Raw genomic sequence first — 15501 nt, forward strand, 5'->3', positions numbered from 1 at the left:
GACTTCTCGGGTCTTTTCTAGGCACTAGTTTTCCCTGGGCCCATGTGTGTGTGTTTTTCCCCTAATTATCCCACATACGTGACTGTTTTTAAATATCTTAATTTCAGTGAGTCTTACTCCTGTTCTTAGATGTCTCATTGTATTCCTCTCCCCATAATCTCTTGCACGAAGGCACCCAGGAGTTTGCAGTCCCCCTGTAATTCTCACATGCCACAGTGCCTGCCACTGCTTTTGGTGATCTCCAATCTGATATCCAAATGATGCCTTTATTTCTGTCTGATCTCTGAAGCAAGCAAAACAGAAAACAGTCTCCCAGGAAGCCGTTAGACATGCCAGAATGTTGCAAACAAGATCCACTCTTTTCCTTCTGCCCCAAGGGAGGAGCTGGGAATTGGAAACTTCCCATCAGTGCTATATGATGCCAGGGAGGGATGAGGCAAGGATGAACAGAAACACCATGAAGTTTCCTACCATTCTGAGTGTGGCTTTTTCTTGATTTGGCATTCACTTCATTACTGCAAATCCTTGACTAGCTTCTAAATCTCCCACAAAACTGTTTCATTCTATCTGTTGTCCATCTAGTGTTTCCATGTGGGAATGAGGACCTAGAGCTTCCTCTTCACTCTCTTGCTGACATCAGTCTCTTTTTGCATGTATATATTTTGGGGGAAAAGAAGTGGGGGGAAGTGAGGTATTGGATAAGGCTGAGCAAAAGGAACTAAATCAGGATGCCTGATATGGTGAGATGATGCCATACTGTAACCAGACTTGTTTTTGCCTATTCTGATACAACTCACTACTAATTGACTTTTGTAAATACGCTACTTTACTTTCATAGAAAATAATATCATTTTCTCTTTAAATAGTTCAGTGATACCTTCAGAGATGCTGTTGTTGCTATTGAAGCAAGTAATTGATTATGCAGAGGAAATGAAGGGATAGGGGAAATGGCATAGTTCTTATTCAAATTGGGAGCAGAAAATAGGGCCAGAAAAGTACATGAAGTTGCAAATGTTTGTAAGTAAATTTGACATTTTATGGTAGAATCTCTCTAGACCTGCTGAAAGAGTATTGGAAAATTCTGTTTGATATCAGATAACCTGTGAATTGCCTTTTTTTTTTTTTTGCCCCCATACAAATCTCAGCTGTAACCCAAAATTAAGACGTATGTTTGCATTTTGCCATGCCTATTTAGATATACCCTATTTTTAAAATTTGCTTTCAAAACTTTCTTATAATTTTTGATAAATGCCCAGTTGTAAGTAGAAGATTCCTATGCAAAGTAGGAAAACAGTTTCCCCACACTTGAGTGTTTCTAAATGTGGGGAAGAGACTAGCTCAGTGTTCTCTTTTGTTTTATTGGCCAGTTTGTCTGTTGTTAATGTCAATAACACACTGACTTCTTATAGCTTTATCCTTTATGCTGTAGTCCTTATTATTATTTAAAAGTGTCTTTGCTCTGGGGCGCCTGGGTGGCACAGCGGTTAAGCGTCTGCCTTCGGCTCAGGGCGTGATCCCGGTGTTCTGGGATCGAGCCCCACATCAGGCTCTTCCACTGTGAGCCTGCTTCTTCCTCTCCCACTCCCCCTGCTTGTGTTCCCTCTCTCGCTGGCTGTCTCTATCTCTGTCAAATAAATAAATAAAAATCTTTAAAAAAAAAAAAAAGTGTCTTTGCTCTTCTTGCATTTGCCTTTCCATATTAATTTTAGAGTCGGGTAAGTTCTTAAAAGGAAAAACCATTGTGGTTTTGGTTGGAATTGCATTAAAGTGTAGTTAAATTTAGGGCCATGCAAAATTGGTATAATGTTAAGTTTTTCTATCTATGGATCTTTGTCCATTTTTTAGATATTCTTTAATGTCCTCAAATAATATTTTTTTTTAAGTTTTCTGTAGAAACGTAAAAAAAAAAGTGGAATTTTTTTCCCCAGATACTGTGTATTTTTCCTGTAAATGTTACATTTTATGAAATAACATTCTCTAGGGATCCCCGGGTGGCTCAGTCAGTTAAGCATCTGCCTTTGGCTCAGGTCATGATCCCAGGGTCCTGGGATTGAGCCACATGTCAGGCTCCCTGCCAACCTCCTCCCTCTGCCTGCTGCTCCCCCTGCTTGTGTGCTCTCTCTGACAATAAATTAATAAAACCTTCAAAAAAAAAGAAAAAGAAATTACATTTCCTAACTTGTTTTATAGATATAAGGACATGATTGATTTTCAAAAATTGATCATAAATGTTAATTAGCTTTATTTACTTACCTGTAAATTCTGATAGGATTTTTATTCTATTGCATAAACTTTAAATAATAATAGTTCTGTTTCTTCTTTCCCAGTTCTTTAATTTTTATTTGTTTTCTTTTAATATTGTGCTAACAGGACCTGCAGTACATTGTTGAATAGAAGCATCAGTATTGAACATCCTTTTCTATTTCTCGTTTTAAGGAGAATGCTTCTAATGTTTCATCATTAAGTGTGAAATGTATTACAGTTTTGGCATATAACCTTGTGTTCAGAAGTCCCCTTCTACTCCTTGTTCACAGGTTTGCTATTTCTTTGTCCTGAAATGGAACTGAATTTATTGAGAAAAAAATTTGGTAATCACTGAAATGATCATGCAGTTTTTCTCATTCTATCTGTTGTGCTAAAGAAATGTTCTAATGTTCAATAAACTGTGCTTGTAATTCCTGGGAGAAATCCAATTTGGTTATGAGGCATTCTTTCATGTTTGTTACAGTTTTTTGATATTTTTGATGTCTTTGATATCTTTGGTTGGTATTTTTACATCTATATTATGTGTGAAATTGGTCTATAGACATTATAATATTCATTTCTTATACTATCCTTCTTTGATTTTGGTGTCAGTTTTACCAGCTTCAAAAAATGAGCTGAGGGTGTTCCCTCTGAATTTCTTAGAAGAATTTGAATAAATCTAATTCTTTGGATATTTGATAGAATTCCCCATGAGAGAAACTGACTCTCTCTCTCTCTGTCTCTCTGTTTCTGTCTCTCTTTCTGTGTGTGTGTGTGTGTGTGTGTGTGTGTTGAAATAGATACACAGAATCTGGTTTAATTTATTTAATGGCTATAGTAATAGTCACATTTTTGTTCTTTTTTCTTATAAAAATAAAATCTTTATTGAGATAGTCTTCATATGCTGTAAAATTCACCCCTTTAAAGTGTACAATTTGGTGGGGTTTAGTTTATTCACGTAGTTGTATCGCCATCACCACTACCTAATTTTCAAACACTTTCATCACTCAAAAAAAAGGCCATGTACCCTGTACCCACTCATTCTTTAGCTTCCCACATCCCCAGGCCCTGTCAACCATTATTCTTACTTTCTGTTTCCATGGCTTAGCTTATCCTGTATATTTCATGCACAGGCCTTTCACTAAGCATAATGTGTTCAAGGTCCATTCATGTTGTATCATGCAATAGTACTTCATTCCTTTGTATTACCAAATAATATTCCATTGTTTACTCATTTTGTTTACCCATTCATCAGATGAAGGGCATTTGGGTTGTTTTCATTTTTTGGCTATGACAAATAAGTTTCTATGTACATTCCTATGCAGGTTTTTGTGTGGACATAGTTTTTCAGTTCTCTTGGATGTTTACTTAGAAGTGTAATTGCTGAGTCACATGATAAGTCTATGTTAAACATTTTGAGGAACTACTGAATTGTTTTCTAAACTTGATGCACCATTTTACAATCCCATCAGCAATGTAGGAGGGTTTCAGTTTTTCCACATCTCTGTCAATAGTTGTTATTGTCTCTTTTATTGTAGCCATCCTCAAAGGTGTGAAGTGATAATTCATTGTGGTTTTGATGTGCATTTCACTCATGACTAATGATATTGATTTGCATTTCACTCATGACTAATGATATTGAGCATCTCTTCATGTGTTCTTTGGCTATTTTCATCTTTTGATGAAATATCTATTAAGTCCTTTCTCCGTTTTTAAATTGAATTTATTGTCTTTTTGTTATTGAGTTGTAAATCCATCTGTGTACTTGTTGGATATACTTGTTAGATATGCGTCAGATATATGACTTGAAAGTATTTTATTCCATTTTTAAATTATCTTTCGTTTTCTTAGTGAAGAAAATTTCCTTTAAGCACCAAAGTTTAAAATTTTGTAAAATCTTTTTTATCTATTTTTTCTTTTGTCACTTGTGCTAGACCATTGCCTAGTCCAAGGTCACAAATATTTACTCCTATGTTTTCTCCTAAGAGTTTTATAATATTAGCTCTTACATTTATGTTTTTGATCCATTTTGAGTTAATGTTTATATATGGTGTGAGGTAAAGTTCCAACTTCATTCTTCTGCATGTGGATATCTATTCATCCCAGTACTATTTGTTGAAAATAAAATTGTATCCTCCACCAAGTTGGCTTGGTACTCTTGTCAAAACAAATTGACCATAAACATAAGGGTTTATTTCTAGACTCTGAATTTTTAATAGGCCTTTAATCCCTATTCCATATGTCTGTCATCCTTATGCCAGTACTGTCTTGACTACTGTGGCTTTATAGTAAATTTTGAAGTCTGGAAGTGTGAATTCCCTAACTTTGTTCTTCTTTTACAACATTATTTTGGCTCTATTGGGTTCCTTGCATTTCCACATGAAATTTAGGATCAGCTTGTCAATTTTGAGGGGAAAATGTTGTCAGCTGAGATTTAATAGAAATTACTTTGAACCTGTAGATAAATTGGGGGAAAGGTGCCATCATAATAACTAAATCTTCTGATTCGTGAGCACAAGACTTCTTTTCATATACTTAGATCCTATTCTTTAAGTTCAGCAATGTTTGATAGTTTACAGTATATAAGTCTTGCACATATTTTGTTAAATTCAATCCTAAGAATTTTATTCTTTTTAAAAAAGATTATTTATTTCTTTGTTTATTTGAGAGAGAGAGAAAGGGAGAGAGGGAGAGAGGGAGTGAGCATGAGTGGGGGGAGGGGCAGAGGGAGAGGATCTCAAGTAGACTCCCTGTTGAGCCCAGAGCCCTACTCGGGGCTTGATCTCGCCACCCATGAGATCATGACCTGAGCCAAAATCATGAGTCTGACACCCAACTGACTGAGCCACCCAGGCGCCGCAGAATTTAATTTTTTTTTTAATAACATTGTAAGTGAAATTATTTTCTTCATTTCATTTTTGGATTGTTTGTTAGATGTATAGAAATACAACTGACTTTTATAAGTTGGTCTGGTATTTTGCAATCTTGTTGAACTTGTTCTTATTAGTTCTTATAAAAGCTTTTTATGGATTCATTAGGATTTTTATATGAACAAGATGATGTCATCTGTGATTAGAGATAACTTTACTTCTTTCTTTCCAATATGGGCACCTTTTATTTCATTTTCTAGACTGATTGATTGGGTTTTTTTCTTGAGCAGTTTTAGCCAATTATATTTTTCTAGGTGGTTGTCTTTCACTTTAAAGTTTAAATTAATTAGCATAAAATTGTTCATGGTAGTCCATTATTTAAATCTATGCTCCATCTGTAGTAACAATGGCGCTTTGTTTCATTCCTGATGCTGTTTATAACAACTTCTGCTTTTCTTTCTTTTCTTACATTCTCTTATGCATGAGATGTATCTTTTTAAAATTCTTTTTAAACTTTATGAAATGCAGAGTACATGCGGAAAAGCATACACATAACAAGTACACAGATGGATTTTCAGACTGAACACAGTGGTAAAGTCAGCACCCAGATTTAGAGACAGAATATTACAATACCTCAGATATTCCCAGCGTACTCTCATCCAGTCACTCCCTGGCAGCTATAGGAAAACCCGTCTTGATTTCCAAATGCATATGTTAGTTAAAATTATGTTTGTACTTAATCTAAATGAAATAATGCCCTACGTACTCGTTTGTGTCTAGCTTCTCCCAGTTGACATGATCTTGTGATATTCATCCATTTTGTTGTGTGTGGTTTAGGCCATTCTCACTACTAAATACTCTTCCACTGTGTTAATATACCACAGTATATAAGCTTCCTATTCTTTTTTTTTTTTTAAGATTTTATTTATTTAACAGAGATAGAGACAGCCAGCGAGAGAGGGAACACAAGCAGGGGGAGTGGGAGAGGAAGAAGCAGGCTCATAGCGGAGGAGCCTGATGTGGGGCTCGATCCCATAATGCTGGGATCACACCCTGAGCCGAAGGCAGACGCCTAACCGCTGTGCCACCCAGGCGCCCCATAAGCTTCCTATTCTTGATAGGCATTTGGTACTTTTCAGCTACAGACTATTATGATTGGATAAACATATGTAGACATTTCCACTGGGTTTATACCTAGGAGTGAAATGACTGGATTCATAGAGTATGCATATGCCAGCTTTAGGATGTATTGCGAAACATATTTCCAAAGTGGTTTTTCCAATTTAGACTCTCATCATCTATGTATAAGAGCTCCATTGGCTCCACATCCTCACCAATTCTTGGTATTTTTTGTCTTTTCATTTTAGCCATTCTAGTGGGCATGTAGATGGAAATGTTTCCATTATTTTTAAATTTGGGTGTTTTCTCACCTACTCTTTAGTGGTGATTTCTAACTTAGTTGCATCGTGAACAGAAAATATGGTCTACACAACAGATTGTTTGTTACCATTTGTGGCTTGCTTTGTGCCTTGTGTATGCGGCTAATTCATAGATATTCCATATGACATTGTTTTCCGGGGACTCAGTGTCTAGTTCTATATGTGTTGGTTGGATTTGAGTTTGTTAATTTTGGTGTTTAAATTGTACCCTCACTTTTTATTACACTTTATCAATTACTTAGAATGTTATGTTAAAAATTTACCGTTCTGATAGTGGATTCAATTTCTCTTTATATGTGTTAATTTATGTTTTCTGTATATCTGAGACTTGTGTTTTTAGATGCATAGAAGTCTAGAACTGCCCTTTCTTTATCATAAATTGTACCATTTAGCTTTGGTGTCCCTCTTTAAATTTAATGCTTTTTGCTCTAAAGAATATTATGTTTGATATTAAACTAGTTACTTCCTTTTGGCTATCATTTTCTTATTATATCTCAGGTACGTAGAATTGGGTTGAAAACTACTTTTAGCTCTTACAAACTCTGAGGACTGGTCCATGCGTGTGTCACTTTTATTCAGTTGGTTAGTTATTATAAATAATGTAAAAGCTTCCATGAAATTACCTCCTAAAACAAAAGATAGAACCTAAACAATAATCCTTATCAAACCATTTGCCTTCCCTGCCTTCCCTCCCCTGAAGGTAATAATTACCCTGAATGTATAATTTATATTGTTCATTCCTTCCTTTTCTAATATATCATTTTATTGCAGTGTGTGTATATTCCTTAAGATGCATATTTAATTTTGATTGTTTTTATGGAAAGGGGATTGTGTTGTATATAGTTTTAAGAGCTTTTTTTTTCCACTTAGTAAGTTTGTTAAGATTCCTTCATATTTTGCACATCACTGTATTTCTTTCCTTCTGACTGTTGTATAATATTCACTCACTCTTTGATGGGCATTTAGGTTGTTTCCTGGTGTTTGCTATTTGAAAGTACTGCTGTCTCTATTATGCATATCTTTTTTTGCACATATGCAAGAGACCAGGTTACTGGGTCTTAGGGCATGTGAAAGTTCACTATAAAAGATAACTCCAAAGTGCTTTCCCAGCTGGGTTCACCAGTTTGCATTCATATCAGAGCCTGTGGATTGACTTCATCCCCTGCATTTGGTACTGTCAGACTTTTTACATAATATTTCTCTGTGGTCTTTATCTGTATTTCTCTAATTGCTAGTGAATGTTGAACATCTTTTCTTATGTTTATTGACTCTATGTATTTTCTCATTTGGGAAAGCCTATTTATATCTCTCAAGCATATTTCTGTTGAGTTCACTGCGTCTTTTATTATCTAATTTTAGGAAAGCATTTATGTGTTCTTGATATCAATGTTCTCCACGTGTGTGTGTTGCAAAACATCTATTCCTGGTTTTTAATTTGTGTTCTTATATTTTTGAAATTGTCTTTTGATTCGCAGCAGTTTTTCATTTTAATATAGCTAAACTGATGAGTCATTCATAATTAATTGTTTATAGTTAGTGCTTTCATATCTTGGTTAAGAAAATTTTTTGCTCCCAAAACTAGAAGATATTCACCTATAGTTTTCTACTTAGGGTTTAGAAAATTATTTTTAACACTCAATTCCTTTTATCATCCAGAGTTACTTTTATAATAGTGTCTGGAAGAGATTCATTTTCATTGTTTTCCATAGGAATAGCCATTTTCTTTCCTGGCCCTTCCCTTATTTTCCCAGTGATCTGACAGGCCAGCTCCGTCATGCACCACAGCTCCTTATATGGACGGATCAAGTTCTGACCTCTTTTATTTCACCAGTCGCTCATCTGTTCTTGTATTCACAGCATACTGGCTTGTATTTTAAAAGAATCACTCAGGCTGTTATTATATAATAATCAAGAGATTTGATCATTATTTACTATTTCTGAATTTTAGGTATATTACAGCTAATACTGACACAGAAGAACAGAATTTTCCAGTCCCTAAGGCATTTAACACACACATAGAGGAATTAAATTTAGATGTCCTTCTTCAGAAGGCTGATAATTTACGTATGAATGAATGTAGCAAGATGGAAAGTTTTGAACTACTTTGTGATCACAAAGAAAAGGTAAGAGATATGAGACAATAACGTTTGTATAGTTTTAATTTTAATTTAATCTGCTATCCCATTCATGTTATGACTGTAGCAATTGTGTTACAGTTTACACAAGCCAAGTGGTTGATGCAAAATATTTCCATAATCTAACTGTAACTTTCAAAAAGTAAATTATAAGAGTTTATTAGGCTCTAAGATCATGAAAATGAGAACCAGAGATATAATTATACACATCTGTTTTTCTTTGATTCTTATTAATTTGCCATATTTAAGATGTACTTTATAAAATAAAGAATAAGACCTACTGCTTCTGTTGGGGCAGGAAAAGCTACATTTTAAGTTTTCCATCTTACAGTTATTAGTGTAACAGCCATCAGTTTTCAGTGTGTTTCTGCTAATGGTCATTTTTCAACATTTAATGTTGGGCTGAATTGAGAAAGCCCATCCCTCCCTCTACTACCACCAAAGAGAAAGAGAGAAAGAAGGAAAGAAGGAAGAAAGGAAAGAAGCGGAAGAAAGAAAGGAAAGAAGGGGAAGAAAGGTGAAGTAAGTCAAGCAGAAAAAGACAATTATCATATGGTTTCACTTGTATGTGGAGCATAAGGAATAACACGGAGGACGACAGGGGAAGAAGGGAGAGAAGACTGAATGGGAAGAAAACAGAGAGGGAGACAAACCATGACACTCTGGACTCCGGGAACCAAACTGAGGGTTACAGAAGGGAGGGGGTGAGGGGATGGGGTAACCAGGTGATGGATATTAAGGAGGGCACGTGTTGTGATGAGCACTGGGTGTTCTATGCAACTAATTAATCGTTGAACACTACATCAAAAACTAATGATGTACTGTATGCTGGCTAATTGAACATAATAATAAAAAATAAATAATAAAATGAAATGAAAGAAAGGGAAGAAGAGGGAGGGAAGAAGAAAGGAAGGAGAAAAGAAAGAAAGGAAGAAGGGAAGGGAAGAAGGAAGGAAGGAAGAAAAGGAAGAGAAAATAAAAAAGAAAAGTTCTCAGTATCCCAGTGAGCAAGAAATCTTCCTTTCCTGTGAGCAATTTAAGTCTTAAATCATTTGAGGATTTAGCAACTCTAAACACAATGATTATGATTATATTTGTAGGTAACTTAGGTTAAAAATGGACTGCTCGTTTGAGTATATGTGATCTGTAATGCTCACTGAGGCATTATATTGACGGTAGGTAACTTAGAAAGGAAAATAAAAAGAGGACACGGCAATCCAGGGAAAACTTACAGATTCCGGCACCTATCAGTTCTCTCTTCCTTGTTGGTGTAGAGCCCGTGTCTGGATAACACTCGTTAGTTTTAAGATCCAAATGTCACGCTGTATTAAATCACATTTTGTAGCCATGAATATTTGAATTTAAAATGTTGTATGCACATGAATAGATTCAGTCATCTATAAATATCAGTACACCTGCCTAATTTTTTAAAAGTTACAGTGGAAAACATTTATAGTCTGGTTAAGTTTCTGAGCTAATCTAATGTACCATTCTATCTTTTCTTTTCAGTTTAGGGATGAAATAGAGTTTATTTGGCGGTTAGCTCGTGCTTACGGAGACATGTATGAGCTATCTACTAACGCTCAAGAAAAGAAACATTATGCTAATATCGGTAAGTATTTGGACAGATCGATTCCTCAAGTGACAATCATTATCTACAATAACCCACTAATGAATTTTAATCGAAGTTAAATTATCTTAGCTAAAACCAATATGTTTAATCTATTTTAATATATCCTAGTACTGAAAAATATACAGTCTAAGGACAGAAAGGATTTCTTAGGACTAAAGTATATATTCTTTTTAAAAAAAGTTTGAGCATATTAGAATAGGCAACTGAAAAACTCAAACTTCAGATATGAAAGTTTATAAAAATCACAGAAAGACGAAACATTCAGAGGTAATGTTTGAGGAGCAAAAGAGGCAGAGGACAGTTGTCTTAGCACAATCAAGAACACCCTCCCTGCCTCCCTTAATGTAGAACTTCAGGCGCCAGAGAAGGAGCTGCTCAGGCTTCCCTGCTTTTCTCCAAAATTCGTCTTGATAAAACAAGATTAGCCTTGAGTTGACATCGTTTACACTAAGGCATATAGTACATGGTGGTTTACTAGACTTTTTTTTGCATATTTCTGACATTTTCCATAGTAACAACAGAAGAAAAACAGCCGGAATGTCGGATCTTTCCTATATATATATATCTGTCTCACCTTGGCTCTCACTATCAAAACCCTTTCTTGCAAAAAGCCCCTTAGCTGCCATTCTCTGAGCTTCAGCCTAGTAACCTCAAATCAAAACTTCTTTAATTCTTCTTTTATTCCGAACCTCCTCTTTTCCAAGCTTTCTTTCTCTAAGATAGCATTAAGAAACAGCAAAGCATAATGATACCACAGACCTCGTTCCAGTCTCGTTCACTGTCATCTTTATTTCCAAGAAGGTCTTATCTCCACACTCGTAATTACACACCTTCCACTTGTGGATTTCCTCGCCCAATGACTTTCGCACAAAGAGAAAAAACTGATTTATGTTTGTATCTACTGAGAAAATCACAGAATATCTATGTAAACTGTTTCAACATTCATCAATATGAAATACTTTTTATTTCCCTGTAAGTCCCTGCCCTACCCTGAGCCTCAGGGCTCCGCCTGAGTGGATAGGAGATTAGAAATGATAGCAAAATCACATGTTCTCACACTCTAGACCAGCCGATGGCTTTGTGGAGGAAGCAGTATTATTGAAATAATCATACATATAAAGAAACAGACGGAAACCCATTGTGAGGAAAGGAGAATGCAGCACGTTAAGAGTAATAACAGCAAGATATGATGGCAGGGGCTGGGGGTCGATGCAGGGAAGGCTCTCCCAGGGAGGGAAGAGTCAGGGTGAAATTACTTGGGATCTCTATTTTTAAACAGAGTAGAAGTTTAATTGAGTTAATGTATGAGGTGGTAAAAATGGAAAAAGAGGCTGGAGGAAACTGGGGGACAAAAATGGAGTGGAGGCTCTATTTAAAAAGGAGAGAAACTTTTATGATGTCAAAAAAAGGGGGCGAAAGCCTCAAATGCATTCATTCAGATATTGAAATATAGTAAAAAGAATTCTTTTTCCTATCCATTTAAGAAATATTTATTTGAAATTACCGTGTCCAGGAACAATGTTAAAATGAGGGGTGGAGGGAGGCGTGACGGGAGAGAGGAGGGAGGTGAATGTGATTCAGATGATGCGCTACTAAGGAGCTTGCTAGAAAGATGAACATCAAGACAGCCCAGTCATACTTCAGGGTTCAGGTAGTGAGTGCTTGCGAAAGGTGACGCCACAGTATGCTCGAGCCCAGACCGGCACTGGGGGACACTGGAACTCGGCGTGAGGGAGGAGGAAGTGCGGAACGTTATTCCCCATAAACAGTGTTAAGCCAAGGGAAGGTGTGATCGCGGGGGCGGGGTGCAGAATTCTTTCGGTGTACTCACGCTGCCGTGGAGTATTATGCAGCACATCCTTTGAAGTACTCTGGTCATAATTTGTATTCCAAATACAATATGAATCTCCTATCTAAAGGAACATTATTATAATTTCCGGAATTAAATGATCACTACAAGTGCCTCAAGTAGATCACGAAGTACCACGTTGTAAGGGCACCAGCTTTCCCTTCAGACTCCACCGCATCAGCGAGCCTGCAACACCAGGCTGCAGACTACCCAGCTCCCTTTTATAGTCCCAGGGTAATGGACTTTCTATTTTAGGCGTGTGGTACCCGCTCAAAGCTCTTTTTGTTCGTTTGGCCAAGTAGCTAAAATATTGATCTTGTTTCTAATATTTAAATGTATATTTAAAACTATGTGTTTCAGCCGTTTATTTAAAAATCGTTCTTTTAATATACGGTGTACCGTCAGTTAGTGTTCAAACACTTCACTTTTTAATTTTCTCTGGTTTAGGTAGATTTCTACACAAGATGGTTCTAATGGATAGAGCTGTAAATGACAGAGTGCACCCCCTTAACAAATGAACAAATAGGATGGTTTTAGAATAAAAGATCCTTATTTATAAAGGTGATCTCAGCCACTTATTTAGAAGAGCATTTTGCAGATCCCTGGGTATTCTCTTCAAGGCCACAACAGCAAAAACAAGGAGATGGTGTAAGACAAAGCAGCCCCTTTTTGAGAAGGATTCTCAGACGGTTCAGTTTTGTTAGGAGCATTTTGACTTTTCAGGCCAACAGACAAACCTCTATCCAAAGTAATTATGACACTATGAAAAGTTACCCTAAAACCAAGGGAAATGATTTGGGACGATTATTTACGGACCGAGCCTGTTCATTATAGTGCGTGACTAGGTAGCACTTCCCTGGGAAGCCTTCCCTTGATATGGACTTAGTCACTCTGTTCCCTGCTTTTGGTTTTTGCGTGCACTTTGTTTGCTTTCAAATAACGATTGAGGGACTTTTCTTGCACCTGGTTACATCACTTCAGCCAGTGAGCTCAACACTTGAGCGTACAGCGAATCTCTAGAGGCTAGCAGTTGAGACAGATTGCTGAGCCCAGACCTTGTTAGGGAGTGAGTCTCCCTTGTAGTCCCAAATTCGCTTTTCTCACAAGTTCCCAGGTGATACTTCCGGTCTTGGGACTATATTTTGGGAACCACTGACCTAATGCAATAATCCACTCCTCCACCAGCTCGCGTGAAGGTACTAAATGTGAGTACATTTGTTTTTCAGGAAAGACATTAGGGGAAAGAGCGATTACTAGAGCACCCACGAACGGACATTGCCATCTGTGGTAAGTACTCAGAACTTACGTGGTCTTTTTAGATCCTCCTATGCCTCTATATACGTTACAACTGATTTTTAAGATATTATTGACCCATTTCACCTGTCTGTCACATTCACTGAAAAACATATTTAGTAGATAGCACAGTAACTATTCTTATGTATTTTTATATTTTACATATATTCAAAGTAAACTTTCCCTGATGATTTCATAAGGGAATCTACCAAGTGCAGTGCTTCTGAACATGATAAATTCTAATTCAATATAATTTAACGTTTTGTTTGAAAACAAATACCATGAAGGGATACCATGTTTCTAAATGAGATGTAGGAAGAATGCTTCAAAGAATAAAAGACTGTCACTCATTTCTTATACCTTAATGAGTCCATGTGTCCAAATTCTACAGGTCAAAGCAAAGCCATTTTTAATATAAGAAATATAATATAAGAAAGCTCAAACAAAGGGAATTTAATTCGCTGGGTTGGCGAATATCCTTGGGGAAACAAATTTATTCTTGAGTATATTTTGTTTTGGATCCTTTGTATGTTTGGAATTACAAAACACAAATAAGAAGAAATATATTGTTTTAAATTAACACTGTGGTTGCATTTTTTAAAAAGATTTTATTTATTTGAGAGAGAGAGCGTGAGCAGGGTAAGGGGAGAGACTCCCTGATGAGCAGGGGGCCCAGGGCAGGGATCGATCCTGGACTCCAGGATCACAACCTGAGCCAAAGGCAGACACTTAACCAACCGAGCCACCCAGGCGCCCCTGTGGTTTCATTTTTACAGTATCTTTTAGTTTCTTACAGCAATACAGGTACTTCAGGTGCTAGGAAGATAACAATAAGAAGTTAATTTATGACCCTTCTCTTAGACCTAGGTTTCCAGAAATCTACCTCTCTTCGGGATTATTTTTATTCTTCTGGAGCACTTTGAGGCAAAATCTCTCTCAGAATGGCTCCGTTTCTGCAGGGCCTCATTTGCCCCCCAGAAAATTCATTTTCATTCCACCAGCTAACTCTGAAACAGCAGTTTTCCCAAAGCTGACCTGTTTCTTTACACTCTGCCACCAGCAGGGTGAGCTCCACGCACACGCTCATCTTAAAGCTTCTCTGGTCAGGAGTCAAGGAACATTTTTTATGTCGTTAAGTGACACAGGCCAAAATAAAAACACGTCTTTTTAAATTTTATTTAATTAAATTTATTTATGTATTTGACAGAGACAGCCAGCGAGAGAGGGAACACAAGCAGGGGGAGTGGGAGAGGAAGAAGCAGGCTTCCAACGGAGGAGCCTGATGTGGGGCTCGATCCCAAAACGCTGGGATCACGCCCTGAGCTGAAGGCAGACGCGTAACGACTGTGCCACCCAGGCATCCCTAAAAACAGATCTTTTGGCGTGCCCTCACTTGGCTTAAGGGAGGCACAAGCCTCCCTCCTGCCCCCTCCCATGAGAAGGTGGGAGGCCGCGCCCACTGTCCGCCTATCCACAGGAATCCTTCTTTACCTTCTCTTCTGTAGCCTGGAGAAGGGTGAAGGGCCGAGCCTGGCAGAACCTATGAATCGTTTCCTCAGTGTGTCACGCACGGGCAGTGGAGCACCTTGCTTTAGGAATTGGAGTACCTGATAAAGTATCGTTCTGTGCCCCTGGTGCCTCTGCCACAACTCTAAGAGAAAGTTTTGCAGTTAACACCCTGGTACCTAGCTTTAAGACCATTTTCCCAGTAGGTAAGGGTCTTGGCTATTATTTCTATAGCCAAATATACCTTCTCACCTAATCTGCAAATTCGTATTAATAAATTAACATATGTATGCATCAAATTTGCAGATTAGTGTCAATAAATTACTATGCGTATGCATTAAGTATTAATAAGTTAACATATGTATGCATTCAGGTACTTCTGTTCTTCCACTTTTAGTCCTAACTGTAATGAATTTGTACGGATCAGCCATAAGCTCTTCCTCTCCTCTGATGCTGGAGGTGTTTGGGAGCTGGTTGGCCAGGTTTAGATGCAGAAAGAACCCCCAAGCCCTACTCTTCACTCTGAACTGCC

The 15501-nt window shown here is 37.2% G+C and overlaps 1 protein-coding gene across 1 annotated transcript in view; it reads left to right on the forward strand.

Annotated features, from left to right (window-relative positions):
- The window catches only part of RMDN2 (regulator of microtubule dynamics 2), a 67744-nt gene that overhangs the window by 24707 nt on the left and 27536 nt on the right, over positions 1–15501 (forward strand). Inside the window, exons 3-5 of the mRNA XM_040623120.1 lie at positions 8502–8676; positions 10198–10300; positions 13397–13457. Coding sequence (XP_040479054.1) covers positions 8502–8676; positions 10198–10300; positions 13397–13457 — 339 coding nt within the window. The remainder of the gene's footprint in view (positions 1–8501; positions 8677–10197; positions 10301–13396; positions 13458–15501) is intronic.

The sequence above is a fragment of the Ursus maritimus genome, unplaced genomic scaffold (genome assembly GCF_017311325.1).
Source record: "Ursus maritimus isolate PB19 unplaced genomic scaffold, ASM1731132v1 scaffold_6, whole genome shotgun sequence".
NCBI lineage: Eukaryota > Metazoa > Chordata > Mammalia > Carnivora > Ursidae > Ursus > Ursus maritimus.